At 34.4% G+C, this 14,289-nt stretch overlaps 1 protein-coding gene across 3 annotated transcripts; it reads right to left on the bottom strand.

Annotated features, from left to right (window-relative positions):
• Nucleotides 1-548: 548 nt before the first annotated feature.
• On the bottom strand, nucleotides 549-14,184 carry LOC113396421 (ribosome quality control complex subunit TCF25). Of its 3 annotated transcripts, none has more exons than XR_010309867.1 (15): nucleotides 14,056-14,182; nucleotides 13,285-13,416; nucleotides 12,839-12,970; nucleotides 12,560-12,753; nucleotides 12,406-12,482; nucleotides 11,630-11,741; nucleotides 6,901-6,961; nucleotides 6,707-6,817; nucleotides 6,272-6,587; nucleotides 5,924-6,074; nucleotides 5,696-5,837; nucleotides 5,099-5,212; nucleotides 4,653-4,834; nucleotides 3,308-3,401; nucleotides 708-1,023 (listed from the first exon to the last, which is right to left on the bottom strand). XR_010309867.1 is itself a non-coding variant. In XM_064220309.1 (14 exons), exons 2-14 carry the CDS (start codon nucleotides 13,405-13,407, stop codon nucleotides 651-653), a joined length of 2,088 nt encoding a protein of 695 aa, XP_064076379.1. In that variant the 5' UTR covers nucleotides 13,408-13,416; nucleotides 14,056-14,184; the 3' UTR covers nucleotides 549-650. The 3 variants fall into 3 exon arrangements, 1 of the variants encoding a protein (XP_064076379.1); XR_010309868.1 differs by lacking the exon at nucleotides 708-1,023 and adding an exon at nucleotides 2,632-2,715; XM_064220309.1 differs by lacking the exon at nucleotides 3,308-3,401 and having other exon boundaries at nucleotides 549-1,023; nucleotides 14,056-14,184.
• Between the last annotated feature and the right edge of the window lie 105 nt (nucleotides 14,185-14,289).

The following is a 14,289-nucleotide window of genomic DNA, read 5'->3' as shown; positions in this document are numbered from 1 at the left end:
TTAATATGTCATAAAATAGATAAAAAAAATATCGTTGTTTCTTTTAAATTATATAAAATTAAATCAAAACTGCTCTGTAAATAAATATCAAAGTAAGCCAACTTACAACTATTACATAAAAACATCGAATACTTAAGTTTTACGTGTAGTTAAGTATTGAGAACTTTATTTATTTATTATTACCCGTCTCGTTCTCAAATGCCGGGTACTCACAAATTAACAATAATTTAACTTAAAAATAAAAGTGAGTCTGAAGTACTATTATGTCAAAATTAATATCACCAATATTAGTTTTACTCGTCCAATTCCAACATTTCTATGTTGTATGTTGTGAAAATGAAGCTAAATTTTATATAAGTAAATAATTTGTAATCCTTGTACTGATTACTGCGGAAAACACTGATGAAAAAGAAATATACAATAATATTTTGGTGAAGATAATATTTTCCTAAACCTTTAAAGACTTTTAATCTCAGAAGATAAATAACAGAAAGTTACTAAAGGAAATTTTGTTTCGAAGGCAATAAACCTTTGTTAAAAATGTTTAGAAACTAAACAAATGAATATTGTTTTATTCTTTAGTTAAATTGAAATTCAAATGTTGTTGTATGCCTCCATTTTTTTCTTGTTTTTTTTTTGTCTCTTTGATCTTAGTCCGTCCAGATTTCTTCCGGTTCGTCAATCTTGTTGCATGACTTTTTATTAGATTTTTCGTCTTCACTCTCATTTGCTGACTCATCGCCATCGCTGTCTTCATCTTCATCTTCGTCGTCTTCGTCTTCCTCATCCTCCTCCTCCTCTTCTTCTTCTTCTTCTTCCTGGCTCTCCTCGGCTTCCTCGTCATCTTCCTCACTATCTTCGATATCGCCATCCTCTTCGTAACTCTCTGCAGCATCCCCATCGTCACTTTCTTCATCCTCGCTCTCTTCATCTTCACTATCTTCATCATCTATCTCATCAATTACATTTATAGCGTTTCTTAGTTGATTCAAAGTTGGCCCCGAAAAATATAACGCATGCAACCTGAAAATTAAATAAAATTATAGATTCAATAAAATAAAATGTATAAATTTTGTATTAGAATTTAAAATAAAGTAACTTTGTATGTTTTAAACTATTTCGAAATGCAGTATTTGCATTAAGTTGTTAATATAAAGTATTTTTACTCTTTACCTACAATTTGCTCTAAACAATTAAAGATTATTATAATTTATTATATATTTAAATAAAGTATTAGAATGATAAGCAATTAAAGTATTGAAATAACACATGCATTAACAGTTTTTCAAGTAACTGAATTGTTGTAAATACATGGGTTTGAATTTGGTTTTTTACAACAATGATATGCAAAATTAATCGTAGATTATATGTAGAAAAGAAAATAATTTCGCCAATTCATTTACCTCGTAGACGGTAAAACTAATTGACAATGTATTGATAAATTAACGTTATGAAAATATTGTTATTTGATAGATATGATCTTCATGAATAACATAATCGACCGACCACGTGCATTATACTCTGTAAAGCAGCAGTCCCACATGAGCGAACAATTGAGTCAATAAGTGCGAAAACATTACAAAATTTTATGTTTTAGGGCCAGTTATAAAATCCAATATATTATTTTTATGAAACATACTTAGTAATTATTATATATTCGTGAAACAAATATATTAACTAAACGCGTAGGTATAGGTAGTTTAATCCACGGTAACGCGCCCTACTCTTCTTCGAAATCGCTACAGTGCGAGTGTACAATGTAAGCTGCTAGTGTGACTTCTATTGCTTTGCACGAACACTAATTGTAAGTTAAGCGATAAAATAGATTCAAAGGCAACTACTAGGTGTAATGATGTAGTTGGTGCCACTATTTAGCAAGTAGTACATCCTTGAATGTTAAAAATGTTGGAGTATAATGGGGAAGTATTTACCTAATAATATAAAATATTAGAAAATCAAAAACATGATTGTATAAAAATAAATTTAAATAGCACTTATACTCGCAATACAACAAATCTATATTCGTAAGATTATCGTCCAAAATAAGTTTCCCTAAAAAGTACCTATGTACATATCATGAATAGTATATTAGTGTGATTGTTCGCTTAATACTGATTATACATAAGTTTATATATATATTTGATTCAAAGCCCGTAGAATTACAGAGATTTATTTATACTAAAACTAAAATCTTAATTAAAGTATTTTAAACACGTGTCTATAATTTTTCAACAAACCGCCGGGTATTAACTCAAACGTCATTATATACTTGATTCAGTTTTATTTAAAATGAAAGTTATTTAAGTACAATTTTGATCATAATTACGACTGACATACTAATTTTTGGCTATACATTATATGTTTTCGACAGGTTTACAGTACGGTCGATAAAGGGCAAGCGCGATGCGAGGAACCCAGACCATTTAAGAACTAGTCGACTTTTTACTTATTGAAGATATCTTAATATTTTTTTTAGTTTCTTAAAACTTGCTTCAAATGTAATATTATTTGCGTGAAGTCAATTCTGCATTTATATTTCCTTTGATTTTAAATTTGATAAGCGCAAAACAAGAAGAATGTGAATTAGACAATCTTGAACAATGTCAGTGAAAAAAAAAAAAAAAAACATAGAACAAACAATTATATTAGAGCAACTTTCCCGATGACCTCCCGAACCCCGCGGAATATGTGGCGCGTCTTCGTGGTTTGAACTAACTATAACAATCGAATGTTATATTGAACATATAAATGTATTATAATCACTCAAAATTTCTTGCATAATAATTACATTTATATATTTTCATAGTATCTCATTTATATCGCTTGAGCTCGCGAAGCCGCACATAATTACTATATACGGAATTGAATGAAAATTCCATCAATTCCATCAGTCAATTCACTTTACTATAATTTTCTCAAATTCATAATGTATAAAACTTTGTATTGATCTGTAATTATTTGTAATACTAAATACTATAATAACACCTTTTCATAATTTTGAAATATAACGTAACCATATATATTTGAAAGAAAAAAATTACTTTCAAAATTAGCACAGCAAACTAATACATTTATTTAACATACATAGTTTTCTATTAATAAATAACTACTTGCGAAACTGCATGCATGCACTTGATCAAATTATTATTAATTAACTATATTTGTAGATAGCTCAGACAAACGGAAAAAAAATCCATCCATATATATGAACAAAATTATACAATTTAACATTTTTTTGTTAAAATTACTACCCTTAGTAGCTTAGCACTTAACCACAAGTTAGTCAAGACTTCAGAGAACATCTTACCTTACTTTATATTTCCAAAATTACCTGAACTTATAATAATAAAATTCAGGTAACTTTGGAAATATTTTTCGAACGTCGTAGCTCATCTCAGTATCTGTAATTTGAAAACAACAAATATAAAATAAAACAAAGCGACCGAAACAAAGCCGTTCAAACATAATAACAGAAACATTTGAAGGAATATTTGTATGTATAGATAGGGATATATATATATTACTAAGAAGAGCTAAAAAGCATGGATTTCGTGTAGTGTACACGGACGCTAGAGGAAACGGGATATTAGTGAAAACACGTAATAGCAATTCACTAAGTTCGTACACCAACAGCAATCAACGTATCTGCAACTGCACTAATGGAGACAAGGAGCACAGTATTAATTGATGAGATTTGAGTTAACATGGCGTTGCTAGAGTCGGTAGTTCTAAACTCAGGGTCGGATTTAAAGGTCTGGAGGCCCTGTGGCCATAAAATAGTGGAGACCCTAATTTTTATTTTACAAATTAATTTGAACATTTTCATTTTGTCACTTAGGTTTGTCAATAATATGTTTACTCTTTGTATCAGTAACTTTTAAAACATTAATAGTATGTAAATAAAATATTATTATAATTTGTCTATATCTCGATGTCTTAACAACTATTACATTAAAATTGTTAACTCGTTGGAATATCTATTGGGGGGGGGTGTCTCTCTTGTGGGGAACCCAGAGCAGTTGCCCTGGTGGCCCACTCCTAAATATCGGTAAATCACGGCTTCATCTATACCACTTCCATGGTGGTTTCTCTCGATTGGAGCCATAGCTCACTGAACTACGCTTCGTCTTTGCTAAACATGTGCCTGTGGAGCGTTCACTGCTGAGCATGCAACGTCGCATGCGTCGAGAGTGCGGTCGATGCAGAAGCGCTGAGCGCTATAGGTTCGCGAACATAGTGAATACGCAGCTTAATCTTCTTAAGAAACATGCTACATCCATAACATTTAAATTCTGAAGCCACTTTTGTTAATCTTCTAGAACATGAATAAATATGTTTTTATCACAATTTCCTCTTTTGTTTCGAATATAAAATGTAACGGAACGAAAGAAGTGACCTAATCGATTTAGGTAATGTATTTTTTTCTCTATTTAATCGCAGCCTTGTGACCAAGACCAAAAGTGATTTCGAATATGAAATAACGACATATAATGATAACAGCAAAACAAGCAAGGCAAAATATATGAAAATTCATTGCTCATGGCAAACTAACAATAAATCGCTAACATCTGAAATATTATATTGCGTTTATTTAAACAGACAACAATTAACATGTTAGCTGCCTTATTTGAAAATATGATTACATAACATACTCCTCGGGAGACGGCACTTCGAAGTTAGGATTTAGCGATGCGAAGAAGTTTGTAATAAGAGTACTGTCCAAATTCTGCTGCAGATAGGCTGTGTTCAACGGAGTGGCGTAGCTGTAGCGGTTGACGCTGTCCCAAGCCGGGTGCGGGTCGAAGCTGTATGCTTGCTCGACATTAGGAATCTCCTGTGGAAGGTTACGAAAGATTATTGATACAGACATTTTCCTAACAATTATTATAACACAATATTAAAATAAAAGTTACAAATTTATAAATGTGATGTATAATTATTTTAGTTTTTTGTTTTTTTAAATTGAAAATGCTCCTTTCAATGGAGAGCAAGACTTACTAAAAGATATATTCCGACCTGTCTTAGTATCAGAAATCGGGACAAACTTTTCGACAACGATTGTATAACAAGCTCCTGTTATAAGATATTCATTACTTACTCTATCGATAAGCAGATCTGCCATATACTTTATGACGCTGAGGTGCCGCAGCACTTCCGTCGGCATGCCGCGGAATAGAGTGTTTCGCACTTGTTCCATCCTCTTGACCTCTTCCTAAAATAATAAACAATGTTATTTCCTCTTCAGCTGTACGGGAACAGATTTAGTTCACAAAGCATTCAAAAACTGATAAGAAGTAATTAAATGACTTGTGATTATTGCTATAATTATACTATGCGACATATGTATATATCATATATGAGAATTTCAAATATAATATATGACGGTTGGATTGGAATCTTTTCGTTAGATTTGAATAAATCATAAGCAATTGTCTTACAAATAATATGGCTGTTACTTAAACTTGATATTCATAGTTGCTAGTTAACCATTAACGCTGTGATCATAAAGGAATGCCCCGTAAATTATATTTCAAGAATAGAATAATCTGTTGATTTCTATTATTTGAATAAAATTAATCCCTTTGTGCCTATTACTAAACTGGCTTACCTACTTGGTAGCTATCCAGGTGAGTATGCAAAATGGCCTAAAGCTAATAAATAAATTTAAAAAAAAAAGAACGGATTATTTATTAACCTTGAGAGCGGCATCGTTGTCGTATTTTTCGACTAATTCGGTTCCATTTCTCAGGAGCCATTCACGAACCGGCTGCTCGTTCCACCATGAACCGGCAAACGCAACGTGCAGATGAGTCAGCTCCTTTAGGTGCTTAGACGTTCTGAAATGAAAACAAACTTTAGTGACTATTTTTGAAAAAGTAATTAATATTTACTTTTCTGGTAAAAATAAAAGCTCTCAACTTACGTAGCGCTAGCATATTCGTCGAAAAATTCATGATTACGTAGATTCTCTTCAGAAAAGGTCTTGGAAGCCTCAAGGATCTCTTTAACAGACCACGGGAATGCTATCATAGCTTTCTTCAACAGCTCGTCGCTGAGCGTCAGATCCGGTTTTGCTATTGATAATCGGAATTAAATTTCGAAATATAATTATATTTGAAACTATGACATTAATATTCTAGTCTTAATAATCCATTATTTGTTCAGTGGCTAGGGTGGTCTAATTATCCGATGGTCACGAAAAAAAACAATAGTTAGTAAATTACAAAGAATTAATCAAATTGTACTGGTAATATGTAATATGTAAACTCACCCTTTTTCTTGGTAGCGACGTGGAAGTGTGCTAAGGCGTATGAAAACTTGATGTTAAAGAGGAATAGTACATCACGCTCCTTATCCAGATATTCAATGGCTTCAATGAGCCATTGATGTTCCCTGGCCCGCAATGCCACCGTGTCTATTATGAACACCACAGCAAGTGGATCGCAAGGATCGAGATTGAGAAGCAGCTTAGCTATCTCAAGCGATGTGCGATGACATGCTCTATTAGTCAAAAGATGTAGATACTTGAGCAGAATGATATGGAACGGACGGTTCTCCGGGAACTTATATTCCAGACGATTTCTTATCTGAAATTTCATTATCAATGAAAAAAATGTATCAATGGATAAAGGGGAATATAAATAATAAGCTAGGATTTTTTAAATTTAATTAATAATGAACACGCGCGTAAACGACTCGTACTTACGTCGGTAATATTGAATGACGGATGAGCAACATGTTGCATGTAGGCAATTAAATGTTCCACGAGAGTATTTGCGCCCGAGTTATCATCGACTCTGAACATCATATCTATTGCCTAAATAGGAATGAATTCAAATTTAATATAAAACTTCGCACTATTAATATCTTGAAATGGAGTATAAAGTGTTTAAAATATACCTCTAACAGTCCCTCGACGTGCATATGTTTGAGGGCGTCCTCAACTTCTGTGATAAGACGCCTGCGAAAAGGTATACCATAAATGTGTCTGTTATTATGAATTTTGAAAGTCTATTTAATTACAATCCATTTATGAGTTACAAATAATATAAAAATCGATTAGGTTTTTATTTGCATACCTATACTGTATAACTATTACTGTATCTAAAGTATTTTTTTTATTTTTGTCATAGTTTGGCAGTCGAGCATATGGGCCACCTGATGGTAAGTGGTCACCACCACCCATAGACAATGGCGCAGAAAGAAATATTAACCATTCCTTACATCGCCAATGCGCCGCCAATCTTGGGAACTAAGATGTCCCTTGTGCCTGTAGCTACACTGGCTCACTCACCCTTCAAACCGTAACACAACAATACTGAGTACTGTTGTTTGGCGTTAGAATATCTAATGAGTGGATGTTACCTACCCGGACTGGCTTGCAAAAAGCCCTACCATCAAGTCAATAATACAGTTTTATTCAAATAAGGCATTTCTTTAGTGTCATTAGATGCTAGAGGCGTCCTTTATTTTACGTGTTACTATATTTTAAGAAGTATATATGTATGTAGATCAATTTAAAGGTGCGAATACTTTATCAAAAACAAAATGAAACTGCTGTGTTCACTTATTAGGTCTAGGTACACTATATAGGTCAATGTAGTAATAGCGTGCAAACCATTGAAGCATAAAAGCAAATACAGTATTTACAGCCGTCAATTACTCAATACTTTCATTTTGTTAAAATAAAATATATTTAAAATGAAACTGGGTTCCTATACAGAATTGCATGTCGGCATAACCTTATTGGAAGATTCTGCAAGACAATATCTTTTATGAGAATATTAATAAGAAAATACGATGAAACATCCGTTCCACCCGCGATATTTGGTATCAGTGCAAGTGCCATCTCGTGGAGAAAGTTTATGCCAAATACGGACGGGTAATTGGCTCTTCGGACCACTGTCTTGTTCGGAGTACAGTGCCGGATACCTGCAACTACCCATGGAAGTGTATTTACTTCTCGGCGGATGATCCAGATGTAGTTGCCGACTCGGTCACTGATATGGGTACTTGGTATCTTAGCCTTGGTTTAGTCGCTTCATCGAAAGGGCATCACGCCTTAAGTGCGAATGTTACCAAGATTGGACTGACGCATCGTCTAATGATGTAAGATCAGCGCGTTTAAAAAAATATACAAGTCTGCCTCTAAGTCCTTCAAAAGCCTTATTGCAAAGGTGAAATCGGAGCATACTAGCTGCATTGTGAAGAAATCCGTGTGTCTGCCATTGGGAACACGTGTGTTGTGGTCTCTCGCCAAGGTTTAGACAACTTTATGAAGCCGGAGGTAAAATTCAGGCAAAGTGCAGATCATAAAGCAATTCTCCTTTGGACATTCATATTGTGCCGTGCTTGTGTTCCATAGTTGGCACCACTATTAACGTTACTTTTCCAGCACATTAGGCGTAGACCCGAACTCTTAAAAAGACTACTTGGTACACACGTTTCTAAAAAAAAGGACAACCGCTTAGAGCCAGCTATGTGTACTAAATAGAATGTATTTTGAAATGTCAGCTCCTGCGGTACCTAGAGAAGCACCAGCTGATTAGCGACCACCAGTATGGTTTCAACCAACAGTTGGCTTTCTTCTAGTTTATCTGACTCATAAATGAGCTGAAGCCGCTGAGTTCAAGAGGGGGCCATTAACAGCCATTCCGGACTTAGCTAATGCCCTTGATCGGGTATGGCACAAAGCACTTCTTTCGAAGCTTCCTTCTTTTGAGCTTTCCGATAAATTATGCAACTGGATCACCAGCTTTTTGGCAGATCGGAGCATAAAAGTCGTTGTCGACAATGCATGCTCTGGCTTAAAATTCCGTCCGCATACACTGACGTCACGTGGCGCCCGCCGAAGATAAGGAGAGGGTACCGCTGGTGTTTTTAGTGAGTATTCCGGTGTTCCTGAACGCACTCGTCGTCTATTACGAGGAATTGTTTGGATTAAATGACAACCAGCTGCCACCATGGGATATCGCATAAGAATTCTATCCGAATCCGTGTCCGATGTCCGAAAATGTACAGCGGCGCGATAATTAAAGCACTTACTGCCTTACCGGTTATTTTTCGGAACCGATATGAATTGAGAAATTTTCGTTATTCCAACTGGAGTAGGCACAAGACGAGATGCCTGCCTCGTTCTCTGGCCTATCTAGTGACCGGTCGGTATAAGGCCGCAGAACCTGAGGTCCTGGACTCAAACTCCAGAGTCTATGTAACAACACTCTAAATCTGATTGTGCAGGAATTATTTTGGGTCTATGACGTACTTGTGCTTCAAAGCATCCTTTTCAAATTTTCGAATAAACGTTTATGCAAAAATGCACTTTTGTAATAGTCCTATAATAAATATGATGATGTTTACGAGGGGTGATCCAAAAGTAATGATAATACATGAAAAACACGGTGATAATAGTTAAAAAAATTATTTATTTTTCTACGTAGTCTCCTAACAAGTCAATATATGTGGTCCATCTTTTTTCTAAACCCAGAATTCCTTTAGAAAAAAAAACTTTTCTTGACCCTCCAAAAACAGATAAAAGTCACTGGGAGCTGGATCTGGCTAATAGGGCGGGTGTTCGAGCAGTTCTAATCCTGATTCTTTAATGGCAGCTATCGCAACTGCAGCTTTGTGAGATGGTGCGTTGTCTTGGTGAAACAGCAGCAGCTCGCAGTTTGCCGCGTCTTTTTCCTTAATGGCATCCCGTAATTTTTCTTATTTGGTCTGCGTAGTAAGAGCCCGTAATAGTGGCTCCATTTTCTAAATATTCCACCATAATTATTCGTTTAGCGTCCCAAAAAACGGACGCCATAACCTTTCCCGACGACTTAGCCACTTTGAATTTCTTCGGCGTCGATGAGAAGGCTCGCTTCCAGGTCAATGATTGTTGTTTGGTTTCAGGATCAAAGTGGTGAACCCAGGTCACGTCCATGGTCACGTAACGTGACAAAAAAAATCCTGATCTACTTGAAACTTTTCGAGATTCACCCTTGAAATGTCGACTCGTTTATTCCTTTGCTCGTCGGTCAATATTCTCGGCAGACACCTTTCTCATATGAAATTCGTTCGTGAGGATTCTTTGAACACTGCCATAAGATCCCTGTGACCTCAACTATATGCCTGATGGTCACTCTTCAATCTGCCTACACGACATCTTCGGCTTTTTTCACGATATCTTCAGTGAGGGGCTTGGTTCGCGATTTCATTTCCGTGCATGTTCTGCCCAGCTTAAAACTCCTTGGCCCAACGTGCAACTGTGGAATATGGAGGAGCAGAGTCCCCCGATGTTTCCACCAAGTCTGTGTGTATATCTTTGGTAGACATTTTTTTCAAACAGTGGTACTTGATGACAGCTCTAATTATATTTTTTCCATTTTGATGTTATCTCTTCGACGGTTCGTATTGAAATGAATATACCTCCCGGAAATCGTGGCCTATTTATGTGTTTTTTTAATGCTAATCTAGTGGTCGAATGAACAAGCGAAAATGATTTTATTTTTATTTTTTTGTGCACTGGAAATAACCAATTATCATTACTTTGGGATCACATCTCGTATAAGGTGATCTTAGTAGCGGGTTGATAGGATTCATAGTTTTTTGAACCTATATAATAATTACAATATAAAATTAACGGAAATATACTACTATGATTCATGTCACAACTCCAGGCAGTCATTATTTTTAATTATATTTGAAATAATATATTTTATTAAATCACATATTTTAATTTTGATGTCTTATTGTGTAATTTTCTATTATTTGTCAATCCTTTAAGTCTCGTTTATGTCGTGGTTATTTACAAGGCTGCAAATTTTATTGCCAACTATTTCTAACTAAACCACATTTAAAAAGTTGGCAGCGTAAAACTGCCTTCAAAATCACGTAAAGACATTGGACTATTCTGCCTGAACTCAGTCTGATGTGTCAGATTGCCTTTTCATTGGACTCTAGAGTAAAGCGAGTGCACCCGTGTCTGCGCAAATATTTTTACACCATAATGTCTCCTGAGCTGACATATGACACCTACTACACTATTATATTGCTTTAATTAACAAAAAACAGGCTTAAAGTCTAAACGCCAAAAATACTTGAGATGTTACCAGAGTAATCGATCGATCATCAATCGATGCCTTTGTTCGATAGATTGACGTTACAGCTTTGTCTGATCGGTAAAATTATTGTTGATAAAACTTCGATGACAATACAAATCGCAATTGAGTAGCTCCAGCGAATGAATAATAAAATGGGAACAAAAGATAATTTATTGCATAGTACATGTTTGTAACTAATATTGAATAAGACCTTATGCTATAAAACAATAACTATATAAAAAAAAAGTATGATGCCACGTTTAGACCTTACTAAAAATATTTTTGAGCTTCAATATTTTCACACAGATACGATTTTAATATATATATATATATATATATAATCTTCATTATATTTAAAATAAGGAAGTGACGCAAGCTAAGAAGCAGATACGCAAAAAGTATACCTTTTTTTCAGTACCGTCTGCTTGCCTGCAATAGTAGAAAGGTCGAGAGCAAAATATGTATATTGCTAATTTCGAAATCACAGATTTTAATAATATAAAACATCTCCCAAAAAAGTTTAAGTAAAGAGCTATACATACATTTGTAGCAGCTTCATCAAGAACTCCATGTGGTGTCGTTGATATTCGCGACTATGGTCAAATTTGAAAAACGTCAGACCGTCTTCACGTCGGTCTATTGACATGGAGAGACCTGTGGATTATTTTTTTTATAAAGGTACTGCTACAATGACTTTACATCTTATGAAGTAAGGGCCCGTTCTTAACTAGAGGTACCGTCTGCTTAAGCGGAAAACGGCGGCCAGACGTGCTTTTTCACATAAAACCTGGCCGTCTCAGGCCACTCTTAAGTTTTTGTATTTACATTTATCCAACCTTTTGTATCACAAGACAGCTTTATTTTGAAACAGGCATCGACGTATATTTTGCACGAGCGCAAAAGCCAAAATGATTTTTAAAAAGTGATCCGTGGGCACGGCAGAGTAGAAGGATAAAATTGGCGCCATACCGTCGGCAGATTCATTCACACTATATCCGACCCGGAATTAAGTCTTTTCGCAGTGGCAAAAAGTCCGTCTAAAAATCCGGATCCGATTCTCAGTATGAACAGGGTCATATAAATTGCACTGCTACTGGCATATTCGTGTCTTTAGACGAAGACCAAGAAAATAGATGGACCATCTTATTGAGGATGGACCCTAACTTTAGTATATTTCATTATTTCTTTAGCACATTTAAAGTAGAGAGTAAAAAAGAAGCAAAGTTGAAACAATTTATTAATAAATTCCGTACATACACATTACCTTATAGTTGTAAAGTAAATTTTATACTATTAATAAAAGTAGTCCAACACTTACCTCCTTTTTTGAAATTATATTCCTTTTTAATTAGAGTATTGCTCTGAATACGCTTTAAATTGGGCTTCCTTCCTCGTCTGCGAAATTATTGTTTTTATTAAAGTATATAATTATCAGTATGAACACAATGAATATAAACAAATTAAAAGTTTACCGTTTCTTGTTTTCTTCATCACTATCACGACCAAATATCCTATTCAACTCATATACAACGTTTAAGTGTTTGTATTTAGTAGCAAACACTGCCTGTGAAACGTCTGGCTCTGGTTCAGGATCAACAGCGGGAGGCTGAGAAGGCTCCCCTAACAATGCATTAACCTCAAGTAAAGATTTATCGATTTCATCCAGCTAAAAAAATATTTATTTAAAAATAATGGTACAATTTCTAATCTTGTAATTTATTTGAAGATTACATTAAATAATGTGTTCATACATCATCTGTAGTTGACTTCTTCTTTATCTTCTTTTTCTTCCTTTTTTGGTTTTCTTTTTTATCCTCAGGCGCAGACTCTTCAGTTGAAGGCACAGCTTCATGTTCCGATTCTGAAGAGGAACTTACGACCAGCTGTCAATAAATAAAATTAATCTTGATTGTGATAACAATTCTTGAAATATGTATGCATTATAACACATTTATCTAAATTTAAGCCTTTTATTAACTCTTACATACATAGTTTTATAACATTCTCCTTTGCACAAACATTCGCAAGTTGAGTTGAGTAATTACCCAACATTATTTTATAGCAATTATACATATTTATTATTTCATATTAATATTCGCATCAGCAGCAGCATATTATATAAAAACTAAAATAATGGGGTATAGTTTAAGTAAAAAATTCGCAATTTTCATTGAATAACAGAAAAAGCATAACTCACTCCTTCATATGTGCTTTTATTTGCATTTTTGGTGTAGAGGGGTTCATATTCTTCATCTGAACTTTCATTTGGTGGTGGGATTGTTGCAGCCCCAAGCAGTTTTCTCACATTTCTTTGCGACATTTTGACTTTCTAAATAGTAAAATGTACTATTATTAAAATATGTAAATTAATTAGGTAAAAAAGCTCACGAAAGGAGACTATAGCCCTCCAAGCTGTTTTCTTGCCTTCACAGACTCCTTCTTTAACCAACTAAATTTTAACGATCAAGTGTTTGTTGGGAATAGAAAATGACTCCTTTACAATCCGAAAACCTATAGATCCATATTTGTCGTTGAAAATCGACTTAATATTTTAGAACAAAGGAAAATCAGAGAAAAACATGTCATGTGACATTTACTCTCAATAAAGGCATTTGTCAACTTTTTGAAGAGGTCAGTAAATCCTTCATGAAGATCATGATAAATAGCTAAGTATACATCATATTTCTTGCAGTATCAATGTTTATTAAACAAGGTCGAAAATTGGTCGTAATAGGCCTTATATTGTCACCATATGACTGATGACATATATTTCTTAGACATACCATTCAGTATGAAGTGTCAGAAAACAATCTGAAGTTTTAACTGAATTTTGCATATATTTTTTGCATATTTAAAAACTTTCGCATTAATTTACTACCAATATTACAATTATTTTACGAATCAGGAAATAATGTGGAAGTTAAAATCTGAAGCCTAGTTACAATTTATTACAAAATAACACACTCACATTTCACCATGAAAACCAATACTTCAGATGACAGAGTATATATAATATTTGGTAATCTAAACAGCTAGATCAACCAAACCGTCATTGAGATATTGAGATATATAAAATAAGATTTTATACAAAACTTCACACGCACACGATTTGCGCAATCGCGCTGTCTATTGGGTCTATTGATTTTAGAATAGAGTAGAGAGAGACCACAGATTATTAAGGGGCAAGGGCCGCGAGGGGCGG

Source organism: Vanessa tameamea, chromosome Z, assembly GCF_037043105.1.
Source record: "Vanessa tameamea isolate UH-Manoa-2023 chromosome Z, ilVanTame1 primary haplotype, whole genome shotgun sequence".
NCBI lineage: Eukaryota > Metazoa > Arthropoda > Insecta > Lepidoptera > Nymphalidae > Vanessa > Vanessa tameamea.
Note: the sequence above shows the minus strand (reverse complement) of the source record. Positions and strands in the feature narration are given on the sequence as shown.